The sequence below is a fragment of the Prosopis cineraria genome, unplaced genomic scaffold, assembly GCF_029017545.1.
Source record: "Prosopis cineraria cultivar Desert tree isolate PC_DT_omini unplaced genomic scaffold, ASM2901754v1 PC7, whole genome shotgun sequence".
Classification (NCBI taxonomy): Eukaryota; Viridiplantae; Streptophyta; class Magnoliopsida; order Fabales; family Fabaceae; genus Prosopis; species Prosopis cineraria.
In genome coordinates, this window is record NW_026555338.1 from 29,112,405 (window position 1) to 29,137,927 (window position 25,523).

At 33.3% G+C, this 25,523-nt stretch overlaps 2 protein-coding genes and 1 long non-coding RNA gene across 3 annotated transcripts; all 3 read left to right on the forward strand.

Annotated features, from left to right (window-relative positions):
• The first annotated feature begins 498 nt into the window (after nucleotides 1-498).
• Nucleotides 499-4,820, forward strand: LOC129316708 (cation/H(+) antiporter 28-like). The gene is made up of 4 exons (XM_054961102.1): nucleotides 499-693; nucleotides 792-1,805; nucleotides 2,748-3,350; nucleotides 4,097-4,820. Exons 1-4 carry the CDS (start codon nucleotides 499-501, stop codon nucleotides 4,709-4,711), a joined length of 2,427 nt encoding a protein of 808 aa, XP_054817077.1. The 3' UTR covers nucleotides 4,712-4,820.
• Nucleotides 4,821-9,621: 4,801 nt separating this feature from the next.
• Nucleotides 9,622-10,788, forward strand: LOC129316709 (uncharacterized). The gene has a single exon (XM_054961103.1). The coding sequence runs from the start codon at nucleotides 9,622-9,624 to the stop codon at nucleotides 10,786-10,788; it is 1,167 nt and encodes a 388-aa protein (XP_054817078.1).
• Nucleotides 10,789-19,546: 8,758 nt separating this feature from the next.
• LOC129316249 (uncharacterized) lies at nucleotides 19,547-24,076 on the forward strand. Its single transcript, XR_008594714.1, has 5 exons — nucleotides 19,547-19,806; nucleotides 20,883-21,126; nucleotides 21,625-21,789; nucleotides 22,082-22,149; nucleotides 23,576-24,076. It is a non-coding gene; the product is annotated as an uncharacterized LOC129316249 (long non-coding RNA).
• Nucleotides 24,077-25,523: the final 1,447 nt, after the last annotated feature.

Sequence of the window (25,523 nt, forward strand, 5' to 3'; positions counted from 1 at the left end):
CGATGTCAGATATTTATATAAAAATAGAAACCTATATTACTTAATTAAGTTTCATACAAAGGTACGAAACTCACTTTAAAATAACATGCATCAAGGATTGGATTTATCAATACATAACTTTTGAACGATTTATATAATACATAGATAAAATTAATTTTAAGGAAAAAAATCTGATTGAAAGCCGTGCTAATAACATATATTTTTCTGATGTTTTGCTTCAAGTTTATTTGCCCACCTCCCTTTAGCTTGCAAATGACAACCTTATGGGCCATGGCGCTTATTCTCCTCAGAGTACTCCTTCATTGTCTCCTGAAACTGAGCAATCAATCACCACCACTCGCTCATTCAGAAGCATTTTGCAAAAAAATTGGTGTCCATTAAAATTAAACAAATGGCCAAAAACAATACATTCGAGTCTCTGCTTATTGATGAGAAACTAAGAACACATAAGAAATTAAGAAAGGAAACACAGCCACAAGAAAGAAACAAAAACCTAAGATGTCTAATAGTTCCTCTCATGGTATCTTCTTCGTCTCAACAATATCGTCAAACCCATGTGCTGAAAGGCTTGGTTCTCTCATGTTCTCGCTTGCCAAGAACTTCATTATATTCTTGGCCATGGTGATTGTTTGCAATGGCTTCCATTATCTGCTCAAGCCTTATTCAATGCCTCGTATTATTTCCGACATTCTAGTAATTAGCTTCCCTCATTCTCTGCAAATTATTTCTGACATTATCGACTTATCGGATCGCATATTAATTTATATAGATATATATATACACACACGCAGGTTGGTATAATTGTGGGAAACATTGGTTTCCTACGTGACATATACGAAGAATTCAACAAGACCTTCGGATTCATAATCGATTTTGTGATGATGTTTTATATGTTTGCTCTTGGAATAGAAATGGATCCTTATGCCATCTTCAAGCAACCATCTCGCGACGCTCAAATCGCCTACGCCGGAATCCTCTCGACTTTCATTCTCGGCTGCTTCACCACACCACTCTTCGACTTCTTCTCCGGCAAACACAAACTATACTTCACTCTCTGTCTCTCCACTCTGCTCGCCGGCACAGCGTCCCCGGTGTTGACGCGTCTGATCACCAGCCTCAAGATCAGCAAGTCCGACATCGGGAAACTCGTCATCGCCGCCGGCATGCACTCCGACTTCCTCTGCTCTCTGCTCCTCTCCATCGGCTACATCGCCATGCCGTTGCCGGTGTTCTGCGAGAACGAGGTTTACCGGAAGAATGACAGTGGGAGAGCACGAATTAAACTGTCCATTGTTATGGGATGTGCAGTGCTAGGGCAAGTGTTGTTCACGGCGACGGTTTCTCCGGTGATGATGAGATGGGTCAATAATGAAAACCCAGAAGGTAAACCAATGAAAGGTGCTCATTTGGTGCTTTCGGTGGCGTTTATGGTGTTGATCTGTGCGTCTTCCACACTGTATGATTACAGTCCGATTCTGAGTGCGTTCATGGCTGGGATTTGCTTGCCACGTGAAGGGAGGTTATCGAAGTGGGTTATAACGAAGATAAATTATGTGTTGACTTCGATTTTCTTTCCTATATTTTTCTTGTGGATGGGTTATGGGGCTGATTTTAGGAAGTTTGAGGCTGGGAAGTTAGCGACATGGATAAGGTTGTTGATGCTGGTGGTCATAGGAATGGCTAGTAAAGTTGCTGGAACTGTTATTTCTGGTGCCATGTTGGGTTTTAATTGGCCTGATTCTGTTGCCATTGGCTTGCTTCTCACCGCCAAGGGTCATTTTCACATATACTTGGCCATCAAAGTGGTAAGTTTTGAATTTCTTACATTCTTTATTCTTGATCTGTCTCTTTTTTATTTCCTTTCTTCTTCTAGCTTTTGTTTTTACACGTTGTCTCGAGATTTCTAGCATTTTCTAGAACAACATGAGCTCGATGAGAGTATATTAACTTAAGTCCCACATCTAAAAGAGATTTAAAAAAAAAATAGAGTTATAGATGCTTTTGTTAACCAACAAATAGTTTAGGCTATCATGATGAATTCCCTTCAAATACAATCACACATACACACTCCCTCATATTCCTTTTTGTAAGATCTCTTTTAGAAGTCTTCCAGTTTTTGGGAATACAAAAGGAAAAAAAAAACATACAAATTAATAAGCATGGCTAGCTCATATATATAGCTCATTATGATAAACCACTTGAAAGTGAGCTCATACACTCAACACAAGCGGTACATATCAAGGATAACAAATTAATAGCTTCATATCATTCAGAGATTTTTGACAAACCAACCAATCAACACACATCGATTCATTTCTCTCTTAACATGTGATTAAAAGTAATAGTATAACCAATTAAAGATACGAAGATTTTTCATATTTTACCATATATATATATAAGATCTTTTTTAAAAAAACGGTGAGGCATTTTATTAAATTATTCCAAAAATACCCTTCGTTATTAAGGTTTAATATTAATTGTAGAGAAAGAAAGTTAACTATTGTAAAAACAACTAAACATATATAGTGTTGAAATGTCATACCATACTAAAATTTAAAAATTCAAAACATTCAATAATGTGTGATGGATTAAATATATCTCGTAAAGAGGAAGGGGGTAGAGTAATACTCAACATAGAGTTAAAGCAACTTATTAAAGGTTTATTATATCTTATGTGTGTACAAGATTAAGCAACTACGGTTAACTATCTCATATGTGTAATACAGCTTGTGCTTCTCTGACCACAGATGAAATGTGGGGGCAATACTACAACAGGAATTGAGATGATAATTGCAATCTTTTTCACAGTTCTTCATTCCCCATCAGTGGTAGCTCACATCATCAAGCGAGCCAGAAAACGAGCTCCTACACATCGCATGGCCCTCCAGCTTCTAGATCCTTCAACTGAACTCAGAATCCTTCTCTGCGTTCACGGACCAGAAAACGTTCCTGCATGCATCAACTTCATGGAGATTTCACGTGGAACGACGGAACCAGGAATGGTCGTTTATGTCACTGACTTGGTCGAACTCACCGACGAGCTAGCGGCCGCCAGCGAAGGAGGAGATAATAATAGTAATAATAATACGGTGGCTCTAAACGACAAGAACATTGCGGCTAAGAGAGAGATAGTGACGAACTCGTTTCAGGTATACATTGACGAGGAAGGCGATGGGATTACTCTGAAGAGATCGATGGCGGTGTCCACGTTCATCAACATGGCACGTGACATCTGCTCTTTAGCTGAGGAGCTCAACATTACCCTCATGGTATTGCCGTTTCATAGGAGACAACGTGAGGACGGAACGCTTGATGGAGGCAATCCTGGGTTCAGGCACGTTAATCGAAAGGTAATAGTGATAATGATAATTAAGCTCCTTGCCTCTAATCTTCCACTCTCTAACCCGATGTAACGTTGGGAACCTTTCAATTTTTTTTTCCCTTTTAATTACAAGATTCTATATAAAATAAGATGAAAAATATTGTTTTTTTTTTGGGTGAAAAAAAATGAATAGAAATATTTTGATATCTCACGAGAGAATAGAAAGGTGAGGTTTTGTATTTTTTAATGATTTTTTGAAAGCAAATACTATAAAATCATGCAGTTTTGATTTATTTTTTAAAAAATTGTAAATAAATGAAAATTGCCCCATTTTATGATCATGAAATTTCAAAATAGATAAATTTTAATAATTTAAAAAATAATTGAAAGTTTTTACAAACTGTTTTCTGTTCTAAAATAAAAAAAATCATTTTGAGTAGATTTTTTAAAACTTAAATGTTTTTAAAAAATAAAAATATCTTAGAGCTGTTTTTATTCCTTTTTTTCATTTCTAAAACATATTACATTTGATTGTTATAAATTTTAGCTAAAATTAAGTATTATCATAAGCCATTATCATTAATTATCGGCTACCACTGCTATCTGCCAATTTTTAAAATTTTAAATTAATATGATTAAACATTTTTTTATTTAAAAAAAATTTAAAAAGTGATTTATAAAATAGTAATTTTTAAAAACAAAATCAAATAGCTTCTTGAGTCTTGATTTCCTGACTTTGGAACCAGAGAATTAATGCTCAAAATATTTGAGCAGGTTCTGAAAAGTGCGCCATGTTCGGTGGGGATTCTAGTGGACAGAGGTCTAGGATCCATCGAAAAGATAAAAAGAGCCACCGTTTCAATCAACGTCGCTGTCATCTTTGTCGGCGGCAAAGACGACAGAGAAGCGATTGCCTACGCCGGCCGAGTAGCGCGGCATTCCGGCGTCAAACTCACTGTCATAAGGCTTCTAGCAGACACCACAGGCGATGCGACCAAATTCTCCGGCCCACTGAGCGTGAACTTGTCGGAGCAAGAGCAAGAAATGGCATTAGACGACGAGTGTTTCGCTCAGTTCTACGAGCAACACATCGTCGGAGGTCGAATCGCGTACATGGAGAAGCATCTGGCGAACTCAGCGGAGACGTTCTCGGTGTTGAAATCGTTTGAAGGAAGGTACTCGCTGGTGATCGTGGGGAGAGAAGGAGGAGTGAATTCGATATTGACGAAAGGGATGAATGACTGGCAACAATGTCCAGAATTGGGACCCATCGGAGATGTTCTTTCAGGTCCAGATTTTTCGATGACGCTTTCAGTTTTGATCATACAGCAACACAAGCTTAAAGGAGAACTTGATGGATTAGACGATGATTTCACTGTCATGATGTAAATGCGTTGGATTAGTATTTAGTAGAATGTATGTATAGTGTCAGTACGTGAAAATTATATTGTAGATAATTTTCTTAAATCTTTTCGCAGTATTATGTTATATGCATCAATCCATGCCATGAACCAGAAAATTTATGAAAAGTTTATTGTCTTGGTAATGGGTTTGATTCAAAGGCACGTGAGACTTCGTGGAGAGAGTATAATGAAGGGCTGAAGGCCATTGTTTTGAAAAGGTAGCTAGACTATAAGTTAAACTTATATATATATATATATATATATATATAAAAGAAATAAATAAACAATTAGTTTAGTTGTTTAAACGTTAACACGACATGATTACAAATGTTATCAAAATCAATTTTCGAGAGGGTCAATTTATTTTGTTTGTTTAATTATTTTTGTTAGCCTTCTTTTCGTCAAGCTGAAAAATCCTTCTGTTTTTTCAAAAGGGATATGGATTCAGTGAGTATTCTTAATACCTCATTCAATAAATATCCCATATGACACCATATTATATATATATATATATATATATATTGAAATTGCGGAATGGAAGATATTAATATGAAATACAGAACACCAAATCACAACTCTATTTTTTAGACCTTTTTATTTTAATAAAATAATTTATATTTTTGCAGAGAAATTATTAAAATATATCCTAATAAAACCATTCTTCAGGCATCAGTGAAATTTTATGACTAAAATGTCACACTTGAGTCCAAGTCCTTCCTAAAATCGGTATCAAATTTCAACTTAAGTGAGACTCGATCAACTCTGGTCCAACCCGCAATGAAACTTTTATTCAACCCAAGTCATTGGCAAATGTCATTAACAGTCTAGTGACTCTTTGGGTCTGTTCTTTTTTTTTTTTTTGAAAAAAAAAAAGCGATGGTGGAGGACATTTTTTTTAGGAAAATATTAATGAAGGATCTTAAAAAATTTAATTACTATGTCAAATAAGAACCTGGGCGAATTAAATAATTGTTAAAATAATAACTTTACTTGCCAATGGATATTGTTTACTTGTTGAATATTAAATTCTTTGGAAAAATAACATTTAGAATTTATCCCAATAAGACCTCAATACTTTTGTATCAAATAGTATCTTATGAAAACACTCATATGTTGTTACTAAAAGTTGAATCTTAACTAGGTAAATTTTTAATGTAGATTAATGTATATGTCTTGATATATATATATATATATATATGAATAGTTGTCTTTCAAGGCCTATATATGACAGGTAATCTAATTTTTCAGGTTTTCAGTTTGATGGTATCAACATCAACAATATAAAACTAAAATTAGTAGCAAATCAAAGTTAACAATACATCTTACGCCAGAAGATGTACACAAATATCACATATTGAGAAAAACAATAAAATATGCAACATGCAAGGGGGAAAAAACTGCAATCCAATCCGTAAATTTCATCTACAATATAATTGACTAAATTGACAAATGAATCTAATCAACTTTAATTCACCCAAAAAAGAAAAGAAAAGAATATCTAACTTTTAATCAGTCATCACTTTGTAGGCACTTGAAAACGACACAAAGGACAAATATTTTTCTGGTGCAGCCAATCAACAATACAAAGTTCGTGAAACAAATGTGAGCAAGGCATACGAATAGATTCTCATGATTCAACTTTAAAATCTTCCAAACAAATTGTGCAAATACTTGACTCTTCATCTGGTTCAATCTTCACAGTCTTCAATCCCTCAATAAATGATTTATTTGCAGGCACTGGTACAAGACTTTGATTCTCCACAACTTGTACTAATGGATGAGAATATTGACAGTACCAAGTTTTAGAGACTTCAATAGCCACAGCCATGAACAAGATCTTCTGGTTTTTATGAGTATTGTTAGCCATGTTTCTTGCAGAATCTAAGATCTTTGTTGCCATGGAGATGCTAAGGAATTCAGGAACACCAAAATGAGAAGGAATAAGGCTTGCCAGTTGATCTATTGAATGCTTTGAGATGTTGAAGAAGTCATGTCTTGTGGAATTTATATTAATCAAGCTTGAGCTTTCAACTTGTGCAGGATCCAACAATTTCCAGTTCCATACTGATTTAGAGGCCGCGATGTTGAAGTATTGATCATCATCATCATTAGGAGGATTAATGGGAAAATCATTGGGATCAATGGGAACAATTGTGTTTATTGGATAAACTTCACAATTATATCTAACCCTAACATGAGAAGGACCCATTATTGCCTTTCTCTGAACTTTAAAAAAAGAAAAGGGATAGGAAATATAACTATAATAAGTATCAGATTATGGAAACTTGAAAAGAAATAGTATTAATAATGGAAAGTGGAGGAAGAAAATTTTGGAGAGTGTTTGAATTATAAAGAGTGATAAGAGGATCGTAGGCCAAGTAGGACTAGGAGACCAATAAGATTTTGAAATTTTTAAAAGATTGACAGGAAATATGTGGATATATTTGATTTATAAAGGGATAGATAATCAGCAGAAAAGAACTAAAACAGTAATGATATAAAATTAATTAGATCAATCAAATTTGATATATATTGTTTTTAAAAGATAACTTGTTAGATTCAAGAAAAAGTATGAGGGGGATTTTGATTAATATGTTTGATGATTTCTTTTCATCTTAGGCATTTTTTTCACTTGCATTATACTTTATATTTATATGTTATGAGAAACAAAAATATGTACAAATATTTATTAATGCGGAAACGGGGATTAAGGGATAAAACTGAGTCATAATTTAACTAATTTTTAATTTCTTGATAGAAAAATTTGTTTGAATATTTGATATTACTTCAAGAAAATAATATTTATTACTTATAATAATGTATAGCAAATAAATATTATAATCATTTATTACACGGTATATCAATTGAAATTCAAATTATTTTAATTAGGTATAGTTTATTAATTATTGATTAATATCAATTTTTTATTTTTTAAAACGGTAAAGATAAAACTATCTTCAAAATTATCAATGGTGATGATACGAATTAGAGACAGATTCAATGAATTTTAGAAGGTATACTTCATCAGTTTGTTTCTGTAATTTGAGATTAATATAAGAATATAATGCAATTTTGTTCTCACGTCTCAATAAATATATATATATATATATATATGTGTGTGTGTGTGTGTGTGTGTGTGTGTGAAAATGAATCCGACCTATCAGTTTAATTCAAATTATCACAATATATTTGAAAATTAGGAAATTTGGATTTATAACGTAGTTTTATGTGAATTTTTTTTATCTTTTTTATTCGATAGGCAATTAACAATGTTAAATCAAAATTTAATTTATAACAAATCATAGTTTATGAATCATGGACGCTGTATATTATTAGTATTCAAATTTTTATAGGGAGAAGGATGATTGAAGACCCTCTAAGGACATTAATTCCAGTTAGAGATCCTGAAAAATAGAAATCCCAATTAAAGACCATGGTCTTTAAGTGAGATAAAAAATAAACTTAAGTTTACAAAACTGCCCCCTCACTAAACATTGAAAGGTAACAGGAAAGAAGCTCATCTCGTGTGCTCTGTTTTCTTGTTTTTCAGCGGGAAAAATACTGATGGAGTGTGCTCTCGTACGTTGAAAATGTTAGGGAAAAATTAGTGGAGCATAATCGTCTTCTAATAGGTAATTGTATGCATTGCTTCTTTTACATTTTGTCCTCTGCCATGCGTGAAAGAGAAGTCTGCATCTTCTTCTTCCATTTCTTTTACATTGCTCTGTTTTTTTGTTTACACATGTCCTCTGTCAAGCACGCTCAGAAAGAATGTTTTAATCTTTGCAAATGCTATCTTGCACCATTTCTCTTTGTTTTATACCTAGAAAAAAAGTAGTCTTCTTAATGATTACTAGACTTTATATATAGACATGCGGAAGAAATGATTTCCGAGAACAACATAGTTGAAAAAGTTGAGGAGTGAAAAACAAGGAAAATGTAACATGGATGCTGAATTTTTGTGATCTGTGTTGAAAAGTGCGTGAATGTTGAAAAATGTAACATGGATGTTGAATTTATGTAGTCAAGGTTGGGATTATGGAATGGACAGTTGTGAAATACTAAATTTGTATGTTGCTTGTAGTTGTTCCAGGTTTATTTCCTATATGGCAAGTACTTCAGCAGAAGAAGTATTTTGTTATCTTCATGTTGATGGACATTTTGTAAAAGATTTACAAGGGAAGATGACCTATAAAGGTGGGAGATTAATTTCTAAATTGATTAGAGAAGGCATAAATCTTGAAGAGCTGTTGAGGATGGTGTCATCAGTGACGGGAGTTAAAAGTGGTACATCTGACTTAAAATTTATAGTAAAGTTTAGTGAAGATACATACATAGATTTGTTAGACGATAAGGGAGTACAACATTTGATAAAGTATAATGATGAGTCAGCACATGTGTATGTTGAGACAAATGATAATGAAATAAATGGAGCAATGGATAACTCGATGGAGTAAGTTGTTATTCTTAGTTATTTGTGTGTTTAATTAGTTTAATGACCATTTATATTGACCTGTAAGTAATTGTAAATGTAAGATGGAGAATTTGTTAACATGGTCACTGCCAGGATCTCCCTGTAGGCAAGAGCTTGAAAGTATATCACCCTCTTTGCCATGTTCAACACAAAATGCTCTTGCACCACTGCCTGAGGTTAATTTGGTAAAATGGAAGGATTTATTTATGGGTGTTGGCCAGACATTTGATGATGCAATTGTATTCAGAAAAGCATTATATAAATACAGTCTTGCTCATAGGTTTGGTTACATATTTGTGAGAAACAGCCCTAAGAAGATGATTGTCAAATGTAATATTGATGGTTGTAAATAGAAGATATCAGCATATGCTCTTAGGAAGACAACCTCTATATTGTGTGTGAAAAAATTCCACAATGAACACATGCACTCTGCTCAAGACAACCTCCTATTAAAGCAAAAGGCTAACTCAAGATTGACATCGTCAATCATCATTGATGCTGTAAGGGGGAATGTGGAGAAAACGTTAAATGAGATTAGACAAGACCTCTACAAAGAGTATGGGTTAAATCTCACATATCGACAAGCTTTGAGGGGAAAAGATAGAGCATTGGAGGAAATACATGGGCTTCCACAGCAGTCATACATGTTGATTCCATGGCTTTGTGAGAAATTGAAGGAGACGGACCCAGACACAGTTGCAAAGTGGGTTGCCTCGAAAAATTATAGATTTGATAGACTTTTTATTGCATATGGATGCTGCATCAAAGGGTTTCTCCAAGGTACTTGTCCAATTTTGTTTATCGATGGAAGTCATTTAAGCGGTCCATATAAGAGGACTTTACTAGCAGCTTCTGCAATTGATGCAAATAATGCCTTATTTCCTTTGGCTTATGCAATAGTGGGTGGAGAAACATATGATAATTGGGCTTGGTTTCTTGAAAATGTGAGAGAGATCACACACCAAGTTCAATTAACCATAATGTCAGACAGGCATAATGCTATTGTTGGTGCAGTGCGTGCAATATTTGATGGCAATCGACATGCTTTTTGTTATCGTCATGTCAAAGAAAATTACAGCTCAAAATTTACAAAAATTAATAGAGGCATGCGAAGGATTGATGGGATGACTAAAGAAGATGCACTTAAGTTGTTAGATAATATTGCATATGCAAGGTTGGAAACAGAATTTCATGTTGTTATGGGTCATTTGATGGTTTTCTCCCCACAGTTGGCAAGATGGTTAGAAATAAATGGGGACATAAATCGTTGGGCGTTAGCAAGATTTCCATACAAAAGATGGGACAATATAACATCAAACCATGCTGAATCTTTCAATGCTTGGTTAGTAAAAGAGAGAAAACATCATATATGTGCATTGATAAATGAGCACCGAGCAAAATTAGCGAGAAAGCTATACAATAGCAAAATAGAAATGGCAAATTGGTCAAACGGAGTTGGACCACGTGTTGAGGCAAAATTGAGGGAGAATGTATTGAGAGCTGAAGTTATGGTGGCTGAACATTATAGTGTGAATATGATACTAGTGAAGGTAGGAAACAATGACTTGAGAGTGAATCTAACATTGTAAGAATGCTCTTGTCAAGAATGGCAAATGGTAGGAATTCCTTGTGCACATGCATGTGCAGCAATAAAATTAGTTCAGGGTAATGTGTATTCATATGTTGAAGAATGCTACATTATTCGTGCACAAGAAAAAATTTACAGCTCCACAATGATTCCGGTAGAAACCATTGACATGCCTCAGTTGACCGAGCTACATTATGAAGATTATGAAAAGAATACCTTTTTGGAACCACCACTGACTACACGTCCCCAAGGGCGACCACCTATCAAGTGAAGAGAGTCACAATTTCAGAATAAAAAAGTGTATCATTGCTCAAGATGTAATCAAGCTAGACATACCAAGAATAGATGTAGGAATCCCAATTCAATGTAGGGATTGAAAGGGGGTGAAAACCATATGCATATTAGTTAGTTTAAAATTGAAATGCATATGGTTTTTATTTATTTTGTGCATTTTACTGTTGAATGACCTTTTGTACAGGCAATCACCTCATATGTTTTTTGTACTTGTGGAGGTAATAGGTTATGTAAATGGGATTGCAGTCTATGTTTTTTTTTTGATAAGGACTGCATAGGTACCATTTAGGTAGTTGGGATATTTTTTGGGTGAAAAGGGATGCAAAATATGGTGTACATGTATTACAATCAGTGTAATATAAAGCTGATGAAAATTTCAGGTCTAAATTTATTCGAGTAAAAATGCTGTCATGGCATAAGACTGTTGAATTCACTAATGTAGTAAGGGATATTGCTAATGTAACTTCTGATAACATAGAACCTTATTTGGGATTAAAATTTTCTACAGTATTTCAAACAATTAAGAGACTTGTCAGATAATAGGAATCAATAACGTTGGTTGGCAATTTCATATCCAAAGCAAGAAAAATTCCTACCATAAGTTGTGAAATGAATAACCCCACTTAGGCGTCATTGTTTATCAGAAGATACCTGTCAGAAATCGGGATCTGGTAACCTTACCTGAGAATTCCCTAACCTGAGTTAGAAAAGTAGCTAACGTATAATGTGAAATGTCCTAACATGACTTGGGAACTCTTTTTTTTGTAAGTCTTGCCACAGATTGGGTTTCAAAAACCACAGTTGGAAATTCCCTAACCTACCTTAGAAATATAACTAACGTATGTTGTGAACGTGCCTAAAGTGACTTAGGAATTCATTGTTAAAGGATAAGTATTGCCACAAGTTGGGTTCCAACAAAGTCAATTGGGAATGGCCTAACCTAAATTGGGAAAAAGTTGAACGCATGTTTTGAAAGAGCCTAATATGACTTGGGAATTGACTGCGTAAGGATAAGCCATTTGGCACAAGTTTTGTTTCAGCAACCTCACATGAGAATTTGGTAACTTAAGTTGGAAAAGTAACTAACATATGTTGTCAAAAGTTCCTAATGTGACTTGGAAATTTATTATTTGATGAAAACCGATGTGGCACAAGTTGGGTTCCAGCAAAGTCTCTTGCGAATATCCTAACCTAACTTGGAAAAAAGCTGCATGTATGTTTTGAAAGAGCCTAACGTGAATTGGGACTTCATTATGTAAGGATAAGCTGTTAGGCACAATTTGTGTTCTACTAACCTCACTTGAAAATTCCGTAACATATATTGTGAAAAACCGAATGTCAGTTTTAAAAGTAACGTGAGTCAATGAAAATCAATAATAGTTTGTCAAATTTGTTGAACATGTAGTCAAAATTTTTTTTAAATTAATTGCTGTATCATATACAAGAAGCCACAGAAAAAAACTTAATTACATAAAGGTTTAATTTACATATCACAAATGTCTACACTATGATTTCGATTTTTTGGATCGTGCATGCCCAGCATTCGAAATGGATGTCATGACTTGAGAGCCCACTTTGTTGTGTGGATGAGTCACCAATCAATACAATACCTCACTCCTTATTTCACTCAATTGTTCTTACACAATCACATAAAGTCAACTCATAAGATAGAAAACTGTCACACATAACAAATTATATCTTAGCTTTAACATTTGTTCCTACCATTGTTAGAGGAGGCATAGTAAGGCCGCCCCATTCCTCTCGTGCAGTATTATTCCACTGTCTAAGGCAAAAGATGACATACATTCCACAATCAGATCTACAAAAAATATGAAATCTGTCAGCACGTAGTTGGGAAATATATACTTAATTACATGTACACAATTTCAGCTTTTTTACTCACATCGTCGGTTGCTATTCCATAGGCACCACTTTCAACTCAAGGTCATAATTGTCATCAACAAGTTCAGGTTTCAGTTTCATTAATATTTCTACAAACCTGTTTTTCTGAGAATAAGAACAAAGTGAATGAGAAGCTTCCACCAACAAAATTTTATATATCATTATATAGGAAAAGGCATACCATAAAATATGCCATTTTTTCCTTCTCTTTCGGCAACATCGCTTCCTTCGCTTTCTTTATATTCTTCTTTTTCTTCTTTGATTCTTTACCAGATGGTAGCATTGAGTCCAGCACATACATTGTGGTTGTTTTCGGCTCCACAACATAGCAAAACCAATGCAATGCAAACACTATAGGGAAAAAAATAAAATCACAATCTCCTATGTTATATCCAATGGTAGTTGGCATGAAGTCCTTCAAATGGCTATCCAAGTCCCATCTTTTTTGTTGGTGGATTATGGTTCCCTGAAATGAAAAAACGTAACACTTGTAACTTGTAAGCATCTAATAAAACAAAGAAATTAAACTGTAAGACAAACCGTAAAATCTGGATCAAAAATGTGTCGCCGCACAAGTTGATCCTTTTCCTTTTGCTCATTGACCAAAAGTCTTCCAATTAATGTAACAACCTATATAACAAAATTATAGTTACATTAAAATTTTACTATAACTTGATCTATTTTAACTAGCACACTTGCTCACCGAACTACTGATCCATTGTCTAGGACCTAGGCACTTGCATTCATATCTTGTCACATAATACTGCTCAATCTCCACAATTTTCCTGTTACAGAAAACAAAATTATATCAACCAATTGATTATGAATGCATGAACTAGTAAGGTTGAATATCATACTCATGTCCCTCATTGGGTGGAATAGACTTTGTACAGTATTGGTAAACTTCTTTCTCTGTATATTGTCCTATTTCTTCATGTCCTCTTTTTGCCTTCCCTCTATCATCCAAAAAGGGTGAACGAATAGTGCTGACTATTTGTCATTGTGACCGTCTTAGTGTCCTTTCACCCTTAGAGTCTTTTTTTCTAATTAGCTTTTCTACTTCTTCTTGTGCACCCAATTCTCCCTCCTTTTCATTTTTATCTCCTTCTAATTGTCCTTCCTCTTCTTCTTTTTCATCTTCTCTGGATCCCCCTTCCTCTTTATTTTCATCTCCTTCTACTTGTCCTTCCTCTTCCTCCTTCTCATCTTCTTCGAATTCTCCCTCCTTTTCATTTTCATCTCCTGTCTCTTCTCCTTCCTCTTCTTTGTCATCATGTTCCAACTCTTCCTCCTCTTCCTCTTCACCATCATGCTGTTCAACAACTTCCTCTCCTCTTCTTTTATCTTGGAGCTTGAGGAGTCTTTGTGCAATTCCACGTGTAAAGGTCACAATATCTTTGTATACCTCTTTTATGTCCTGCACCATATAAAATGTCATATGTTTAAAATTATATAAAAAAATAACTTTGCTAATTAACAACCATCATTTTGCCCTTACCGGATCATAAAAGGAAGTCATTTCTGGAAGCTATACTGAGAAGCTGTCATGTCCTCGAGAAGGGTGATACAAAATGCCATGATCACTTGCCTTCTCAAGTTGAACTCATGCTGTCACTCTCTCCTCTGTCTAATATTCCAAAGCATCTTCTTGCGATGACACCTCAATTGACTCCAATGGAAACATTTAAAAGTAGAAAATCTGTATATTTACATCTATATCATATAACCCACAGAATTTTGTAAAATAATTAACTTATAACAAATTATACCTTAATTTACCCACATACCGCAAGAAGAAATAAGCATCCTCCAACAGTTTTTTGTGCCCATCCTTCTTCTCCCATGCTTTATATTCGGCTACCTCCTTTCCAAGCTCAGATAGTATAAAAGATGACCAATCATAATATACAGTTCCTAAATTTAACCCGGACATGACTTTCAATAGTTTATCACTTATTTTGGAACTCGAACTTGGACAAAGAAAATTCCCTAAGCAATAGAGAATGAAGAGAAACTCAAATTTATCATTTTCTTTCCCCGAGAGTATCATGTCCTTAATTACATTATAGGATACTTTTTTAAACTCCTTATTTAACAACTTTAATTTATTCTTATCCCCATTCATATCAACTATCTCCCCATCATTAGGCAAGCCAAGTAAGGCATGAACTGCTTTGCCATTGATGACTTTCCTTTGACCTCTAATGAAAAGGGATGATGTAGGAGGATCAAATGCCTTCATCACTTCATCGCATAAATCTCTAGGCAACTTGTGACATTTAATATTTAAAAGCTTACCAAATCCTATTCTATTAACCCTATCCCTCAAAAATTTTCGCTTTTTTATATAATCAAAAACTTCCTTCATCTTTGTCGGAGAACACCTTGTCTCAAATAGAATCTGTCCGAGTAAAACAAGTCAGCACCATTACTTGAATTCATCACATTTTTCATGCTTGAGGTCAAAAACAACATACATCGTAAGCTTTTATACCAGCGTTTTCCTCCTTAGCCAGACACTTATAGTGATCTTGTTCTTCTGATGTCAACTTTTTCCATGCTGCAACTGCTTCTGCGTTGAGTTTTTTCAAATCATTTCCCTGGGTTGTATACTTGCCACGATACGCCTCTTTGAACTTGCTTAAACCAGAACAACTTTTATGCCTTAAAGGATTTCCTTTTGTTTTAGCCATTATCCTGCACATTAACAATTAGGGTAAAAAACAAACTACTATCGAATGTATCTAACGTCACCAATGAATACACAAAATAATACTATTAGATTTACCAAACATGAAATCTGAATTTTCTCCATAGAACATGCGAGGGTCAGGGAAAGTCATAGTCACAGCCTCCCTAACTTTGCTAATTTTTTGGTCAAGATTGCATTCGTCTTTTACACAAGCAAATTTTCAAGTCGGAAGAACCTTGGCAAACTTTTATTTTATGAAGACATTATAAGAGCTTTAATGTCAAATTAAGACTTTTCAACATTGATGTTTCTAAATTTCAGTACTCCTTCAAGCATGTTTCAATACTAAAATTCCTTATTTGGCATTAATGTTATTACAAGCCCTTTATTTGTCATTCTCCCTTATTTTTAACTATTTTATTAGTCTATAATATCTTATCGACCTTTCTGCTACAATCTATATTTATGTTTTCCTTCTATTATGAAAAGGAAAGCTTTTCCAAATCCAGAGACCAAACACCAAACATGCCAATGTAGAACCTAAGTTTCGGTGCAACACATGGAAGGAATTAAGGAAGAGTCCAAAGTCCTTGTTAAGCAATGCCTTTCTCCCTTTTGTAACGGCCCTATATTTTAAAACAGCCAGCTCTGGGCCGATTTTCATTGCTTCTTGAAAGACACATAACCAAATGTTACAAAATTTCTAGTTCATTGCCAGTATATGTGCTCGGCTAGCAAAAGAACAGAACAAAATAAATTCATCCTACAACATAAAAATACCAAACGAACAAAATGCTTCTCACTCTTTCTTCCCAAATTCATGGCAAAATCATAGAATAAAGCAAAATATCAGGTCTGAATATCGCATAAATATAAACAAATATGGAACCATTTTCGGATCACAAATCAATATTACTGCAGTTTCTTCTCTTTTGCAAATACCTTACTGGAATGACACTAGGAAAAAATGCACAATCAACAACAAACACAAAATCATTTCGCTCCCACCGAAGAACAGACCGAGGGATGGAAGGAGAGAGAGAGAGAGAGGCACCGAACCTGGAAGAAGAGAAGAGGGTACACCGGACACAGAGCACGCACACCGGATTGAAAATGGGAGCAACAATAGAGGTCCCACCAACGATTGCGCACCCCTGGACTTGATACAGAGAACCCGATCACCGACTAAGCAGCCGGCCGAGCTGAAATATAGGAAGACGACAAGAAGGGGTAACCGAGGAAGACACCAAAACAGAGCAGGAATGGGGCTCTCTCATGCGCGGTACTTTTGTTTTGAGCTCAGGGGCATTTTTGACAATTCAACATTTTTTTATCCCCATTAAAGACCACGGTCCTTATTTGAGATTTCTATTTTTCAAGACCCTAATTGAAATTAATATCCTTCGAGGGTCCTTAACTGTCATTCTCCCGTTTTTATATCGCTCATTGGTATTCTCTTATTAAAGAAAATCATGTTCAAAGCATGAATAAATGAATATTAAATGTAAGTACATCTTTCATATTTAAACCTTAGTTCCTCACACTATGAGGGACTATCTCAACCCTTCCACTAATAGTAATAAGAAATCAACTCAATTTGTACTTTTTCAGGAAAAAAATCCAATATGACAATTAGTATCAACATGTATAACAATTGACTGAATTTGACAAATGAATCCAAATTACTATTTCTTATGATTGGAATCCAAATAGCTTCAATCATCCTTTGAAAAGGGGGAAAAATTACATGAACAACTTGAATTAGTTGTTTTTAGACTAAAATTTGCAAAACTAAAGTTCCTATAAATTGAAGTTATGGTAAAATTGACTTAATACTATATTGTGATTTAATTTGTAATGTTCTTTTTAAAAAAGTCAATCTAATAAACCAGAATTTGTTTGAATGATATAATTTAGAAGTTTATCTATATATATATATATATATGATGATGGTGGAAAATGACATAAATTTTACATTTCTATATATACTCTCTTGCATATTATAAAGCAAAAGTGCCTTTTAGAAATATTTCTTGATCCTTAATATAAGATATTTGATGGGTATTTGTTACTCTTTTTGTCTTATTTATAGGTTAGAGAGAAAAAAATTTAATCTTATTTGTAGGGCGCACTTGTCAGTTTTCAACATTCCTCTTTAAATTTTTGCCTTTATTAAATATATACTTTGAATAGAAATATTAGTAATAAAATTTAAGAATATTTATTAAGGGTAAAAGTAAAATCTTATTAAATTTTATGACAAAATTAAAAAAATTTAAATTTTTTTTTATTTTAATGAAATATATTAAAAATTATTTATAAATAGGATTAGAAGGAGTACATTTTTCCAACATGGGAGGGGTAGGAGTTGGCTTCCCTCCTTCCACAAAAGCTTCCTATGCACCTTTGTTGAAGAGGTACATGATTTAAATTGTTCAGATTTAATTTGAACAGTCTATAATTACTATACCATTTATTTTATATTTTTTATAAAAAATTGAGAAAAATTAGCTTAATGGCCTCAAAAAATATACCTCCCATAAATTATAGATGAGATTTTTTTTTAAATATTTTATAATATGACTCATTTATAACTATTGTAATTAATCTTTAACTAACTGAATTGTTCTTTTTTTTTCTCTAAATCATTCCTTTTTTTTCTGAATATAAAATTATCGGTGCCTTTCTTCATCATAGAGTTTTTTTTCTCGCTCCCTCTTTATTTTTTCCAAGAACACTATGAAGAAGATATTAAACATTGAAGAGAAATTTTCATTTCTAGAAGCATAAGACTATGCTAGAATCTATTATCTGTCATCAGATTTTCACTATCTTCACATCTCTCGAAACATTAAATTTTTTATAGATTGTGTTTGATTCATTTTGGACAAATGATTATGTATCTTTTGTGTTGCTAATTTGCAATATTACATCATTGATATATATATATATGTCAATGATAAATAAGTTTATGTCTGATTGTCTAATTATGTTAATTTGCGATAATATATCAGTGATATACAATAATCTATCAATGACATAGTATCGCAAATCAGTAACATAAAAAACACATAATCATTTGCTCAAATGGATCAAACATAGTTTACAAGAAATTTTGGACTCTTAATTTATTACAAAGAGTCAAATACCTAAACTAATAAAAAAAAATCTTAACTCCATTTTCCCACAGACTTGCTTTGTTCCGTCAAGTATCGTCGATGTATTTAACCTCACATTTGTCTCCCGTGATTGTGATTGTGGCTCGCTCACACTACTCTGCTGTCTTGCGTTCATCTCTCTTGTGTCTGGTTTTGTCTTCTCTCTCACATTCATCTTTAAAAAAGGCTATTTTAGACTATATATCTCACATTTATTGCATTTAGTTCTAGAAATTTTTTACATTTTGAATCTTCTGATATTTGCAAAAATTAGATATTAAAAGGGCAATTTTGTAAATTAATTATAAGCTAAATATTAAAAAGTTCATTTTTAAAATTTAAGAAATAATAGACTATTTTTTTATTTGGTCTTATGATATGGGCTATGTGTACAAAAGACCCTAAAATTTATATAAATTATAAAAAATTTTAACAAATTTGATTATCAGTTTGAACAATCTATATTTAATATTAAAAATGTATAAAAATTGTAAAAAAGTTAATATTAAACATGTATTGTTAAGAATATATCTGAATAGTTAATTTATAAAAATTTTAATATTAAATATGGATCATTCATATTAAATTTAAATTTTTTAAATTAATAAACAAATTTATTAAAAAAAATTTACAATTTATACAAATTTCTAATTTTAAAAAAATATATTAAATCCGAACTAAATTAAATTTTCACAATCCAGAGGAAGCGTCCCCTGAGAGAAGGGACAACAGGTTCAAATTTCGCTAACCGCAAAATAGCTTCAGCAACTCCATTTTCTTCATTTCAGCTTCAGGTGTTGCTATACTTTGTGCTGGGTATATCCAGCTCAATTGCCAGAGGTTATTTCCGAAGCTTTGAAACTGAAAGCTAGGGTTTTGGGCAAGAAAGAAGGGCATGGAGGTCGCGGTCGTTGACGCTGGTTCAAAGCTCCTCAAAGCTGCATTTGCTATACCCGATCAGGCTCCAGCTATGGTAATTAATCAATGAGCCAGCTGAATTCTTCCTTTCCTTTAACTTGTTGATGAGAAAATTAGCACATTAGATAAGAAAAGGGCAAAATTTTTATGAACCTCACGCATTCTGCTTGTTTGGATAAATAGAATGATACCCTGATGCCCTTTTGTTATCTTTGAAGACTTTTTTTCGTGGCTTGACTTTGAAGACTGAAACAGAGAGAAAGAGATTGAGATTAAAAAAAAAAACTTTATTTTGCTTCTCCGAGTTAGAGGAAAACCACCTCACTGTTTGGTTACATAGAGGAATTGTACTTTTATTTTAATTAATGCTAAATGTATTAGTCTTTGTAGAAAGTTAGGATGAAAATAAATATTCCCGCGGAAGGTGAATGCGTCGCTGACCAGTTGACATGATCCTCCTGGTTTTATAGTTGATGGCTTGTGTAGACAGCAATTTTATTCTACTAAAACTATCAAAATTGTGGTTAGTAAGGTGTGCATCTTTTAAACTTTGTACATGCACACCTAGGGATCCAAGATAATCCTTAGAGCTAGTCAGCCAGTGATTATGATGGCTTAAATAGTTCCCCCATCAAGTGCTCTTGCATATTCATTCTACCTGGTCTACTTTTCATGCCATATTTTTGATATTTTATCTGTCAGCTACTTTGTATGCGGAGAATCAGATGCTTAGACCTATCTATTAACTAATTTAACTTAGAATCCTAGTGTTTATTCATCGGTTGTACTCCTCATTCTATCTTTCTTCTCTGTTATAATATTCTTATTGAAAAAGATATCACAGGTAAATTCTTCTAGAATCAAAGCATTTTATCTGCATTCTTTTCACTGCATCTTATTCATCAAACTAATAAATATAAATAAGATAGAACTGCTATTACGTGGTAAGAGAATAAGTACTCATTCAAATATAGATTAAAATTTGAGATGGCCGTTTTGAATTCTATTATGGTATTTGCCATTGAAGGACATACAGTTGTTGATTGGGTATCACTCTTCATATGTCCACATGGTCTTACTCCTACTACTTGTTATGTGCAACTTGCTTGATCTCTTTGGCTTTATTATCAGATATTGCACCAGTAATTGGGGGTCTGTTCATCACATCGCCTAAAAAAGATTTGAGTTTGGAGGCATTGATTTAACAAATTTCTTGGCTCAAGAACTCGGCAAGTCAAATCTGCTAGTAAGCATCAGCTTGTCTGAGGTTGAGAAAATAAAAGAGCAATACTCATGTTGTGCTGAAGATGAATTAGCTTATCAAAAGACCTAAGATTCTTGTGTTGCGGAGGAACATACCCTTCCTGATGGACAGGTCTGCCTTTTAGGTTCCTGATTTGAGATATGATGCTTCCTCTTTTAAGATTTAATTGATCGATATTGATTTTTAGGGTAGTGGATTTTGGTATATTCTTTAGTTAATGCACTGGTATCACTTTCAACCTGGCAACATAGCCTTGGTGGGAATTAATAATGGTTACAAAAGTGGGGAGGAAGTGAAAGATATAAATGGGATGGAAAATCAATGATACAATTAGGGAATGGTTACTCAAGATCATCATGCCTAATTTAAACAAGCTTATGAGCAGAAATGAGGACAATAAATATTACGCTACAGAACACTTGATTTTCATTTCTCAGTCAATCTAAGCTCTTAAATTTTGCTCTGAACTTCTGATCATGCTGAATATGCCGTGTACTTAGCTAGATTGTAATTAAAGGAGGATCTAAAATATAGGTTCTGACTTACAGCAATTTATATAAGCACTCAGAATATTCTATAATAGGATCTAATTGTTGAAATATTTTTCAGGTGATAACTATAAGGAGGGAAAGATATACTGTTGGTGAAGCTTTATTCCAGCCATGTCTATTGGGTTTAGAGACATAGAATTGTTGAACAGCTTTTACGAACTATTTCAACTGTGTCATCAGATAATCAAGGAGGAAGGTGATTGAGGCATATGCAAGGAGGAAGGTGAAGCTCATTATCAACTCATGCAGTGTTATATTCTATTAATGCTCTCATCGGAATATGTTTATATTTCGAATTCTGTGGCTCCTATTGCAACACTGTCAATAATTTGTTATCAACTAAATCTCTCCCCCAATTAAACTCTCACGGATGTTTCTCCTTGAAGAAATAGGGAGGGAAATAAAGAGAGAAAATAAATGGGAACAGTGAAAGGAAAAGAGCTGTTAGACCCAATTCTGTTAATTGAAAAGTTGTTACTTTACGTCTAACAGGTTTATGCTGTTTGTTATTATAGGCTTTGAAGAAAGGTTTGAGAAGGAAGCTAACCTGACTTCATCTGCTGTTCAACCCACTCTTGTTAAGGTAATTTGGTTATCCATTAACTTTTTAAAGCCTTTCATTGACATCAGCTTCATAAATTGGAGGTGACTAATTCCTGAACTTTAATGAGTATGTTTGTGGTAGTTATGTGGTCCACATATCTACCATTTTTTCTCAAACCAGTTTACGCATGGCTTTGCTCCTTCTGCTGTGTTAATTTTATGGACTGTTTATTAACATCAACCTCCAATCATCTTCCTTAAACTTATTAAATATAAAGTATGATGGAGACTTGATAGTGTAGGATACCAAATCCCACATTAAATAGTATGGGATGATTAATGAGGTATTTAAGTGGGTTGGTTCTTCCACCTCAACAGCTAGTTTTTGGGGTAGGGTTTTCCATCCCACTTATGTATTCATCAATTGGTATTAGAGCCAGGTTGTTGGCAATTCTTGAGAGAGTTACTCATTAAGGGTTTTGACCGGTAGGAGTTTGAATTAAGTGTCATAGAGTGTAGCATGTGGTACATTGGCTTTCCATGAGGGGCCAATTGATGGAGACTCAATAGTATGGCATACAAGGCCCCACATTGAGTAGCATGAGATACTCAATGGAGTATTTAAGTGGGTTGATTCTCCCTTCTCAACAGCTAGCTTTTGAAATAAGGTCCTCCATCCCACTTAGGTACTCATCAAAGTACAAATGAGAGAACATACATTCAGACACGTAAGCCTAGTGCATGTGGCTAGGGTAGGGTGGTTTTTGGGATGCAGTCCAAGATTCAAATGTTCTTGACGCGCGCATGCGTCTGTGCATGCATACTGATGAAATAATTTTGAATTTTGGCACAGTATGTTCAGATTATAACAATCTTTAGGTTACAAATCAGTAGGTGTAGTTTCACCTTTGTAAATTTTAACATTAGATCTATATGAAGAGATAGACTTCTGCCTCTTGTGCATGCATAACTAAAGTGGAAAAGAAGCTGTCTCACTTGAGGAATATTCTTCTCAAATAGATGGTGTGATCAGTAGAAGTTTCGTTCCATTTTGATGATAAAAGTCATCGCTCTTCGTAGGGTCGCTATTACCAAATAATAATCAAGAAACAAAATAGAAATTGGTTGGTATGCTGATAAATTCTTTCAAAACAAATACTTGTGAGCAGTTTAAAATTCATCAAGCCAGAATGCCTGAAGTGGACTGAGCTCCTAATTTAGTTTAAACTCTGTAGCATGAAAATACTTTTGACAACACCAACATGCTAGGCAGTACCAAAACCACATTGTGGTGCTAGTAAAACGTTTTGAAAGATGATCTAATAATCGCATCTTCCTCTGCTCCCTGAGCAGATTATGACAATTTTGCAGGTTATCTTTTAAAATCTTTATCTTATAGTGCTCTTATCATATCAGTACTTGGTTTTCATATTCTGATTTTCCTCTCTGTTCGTGTCTTATTGCAGCCTCTAGAATACATGCCAGAAAATTTAACCACATATTCTGCATGGCTGGGAGGTGCCATACTTGCCAAAATAGTTTTCCCACAAAATCAGCGTGTAACTGAGGCTGATTACGATGAAACTGGACCTTCCATCGTTCACCAGAAATGTTTCTGATGGCATTCATCGGCGGTACAAATACAATATCTGCAAATGTCTAGTCTCTTCACACTAACTTGCAATGTGACAGGTAGTAGCAGTCCTTGGATTGACTGTGAGTTCTATATTTGTGTGTTAGAAGGGTTGTAGTCAATTTGTTCATGTTATCCTAAAAAGAAGAGAGTATATATCAGTCAAGGCAAGCATGCTTCTTTCAATTGCGTCCCTAGGCATGGATAGATGATTTTAACAAGGCTTGTTGAACAAAAGCATATGTTTGGTATCTGTTGAACGTTGATCAAGGTTATTCAGTGTAAATTTTTTCAGAGATAAGGTCCTAAATTTAAATTTTCCGTTGGGCAATAATGGTGGTTTTGGACAGGAATGTTTGTTTGAAAAAAGAGTCACAGTCAATCATTTAATTTTTATAGTTGTGACTAAATTAAAATCCTGTCTTTGAATTTCGATTTAAGGCATCGTAACTGTTATAATTTTGACTTACTAAAACTTAATTCATGAATTTTGACTTGAATCAATTCAATTATTGTAATTTTATTAGTTTAAAATAGTGGTTCTTAACATTTAAGAAATAATTGGAAAAATGATAATAAAATCTCTTTGAATTATATAAATAATAATCTGGTCTCTTGAAATATTATGATTTCACTGAAATTTTTAAGGGCTTTTTTGTCATGAATAAATTTTTATAAATGACTAAATTATTCTTGTAGCAATATAAAAAAAATTATGATTATATAAATAAAATTTGTGATTATTACTTATTATTTTCAATATTTGTAACAATTCTTTAACATGTGAAATTGTAATTTGTTGTTGCGTTGTTGTAAACATAAGAAGGAAAATTGTGATTATATGAACAAAACTTATGATTGTGAATTGTTATTTCCAACACTTATAACAGCATCAAGAATTTGACATGTGAAGTTGTGATTTGTTGTTGCATTATTGTAAATATAAGAAGAAAAATTATAATTGTTTAAACAAAATTTATGATCATTTTATTTTCAACAAGGATAATTTGATTATTTATGTAAATTCATTAATAACAAGAAAAGTTTTTAGGAAAATTAGTGAAATTATGACATTTTAAGAAATTAAATTATCATTTATATAATTTAAAGAAATTTTTTTTCACTTTCCCAAATAATAATTTTAGTCTTTATAATTTTATTTTTTAAGATGTAAGGATGAGGATTTTAAATAATTAAAATTATGATGCTTGAATTGTACCAAATCAAAATTTAATTGAGTTTTAATCATGTCAAGTTAAAATTTTAGAAATCAAATGATTAGTTTTTTATAAAATATGTAAATTGTATGGTGATGATTTTTTTTTAATACAAATGAATGCAACATTCAGAAAAAACCAAAAAAAAAATCCTAAAGAAAAAAGGAAATTGTATATTTTTTAAAAAGTCATACATAATAAAACTTTTTTTTCAAATTTTATTACATATAAAGTGACGTGTCTTTTTTTTCAATACCAATAAAGGGTGTGGGTATATGCACACACGCACTATTTGGCTACATGCATGATGCGACTTTATATTATATTTGTTATTTATTTGTAAGTATAATAACTTTTGGGACCATTTTAGCTCTGATACCAACCCTAATCTATTCCTCCCTATGAAGGGTTGATATAGGCCTAAAGGATAGTCCGCACTATTAAGAGCCTTAGATATAGGGCTTTCACATTTCTATTACTTGATCTAATTCTAATTTATTATAACTTGGAATAAAAATGTTGATTAAACAATCAATCAACATTTGTATTTTAAATGTTTGGCTT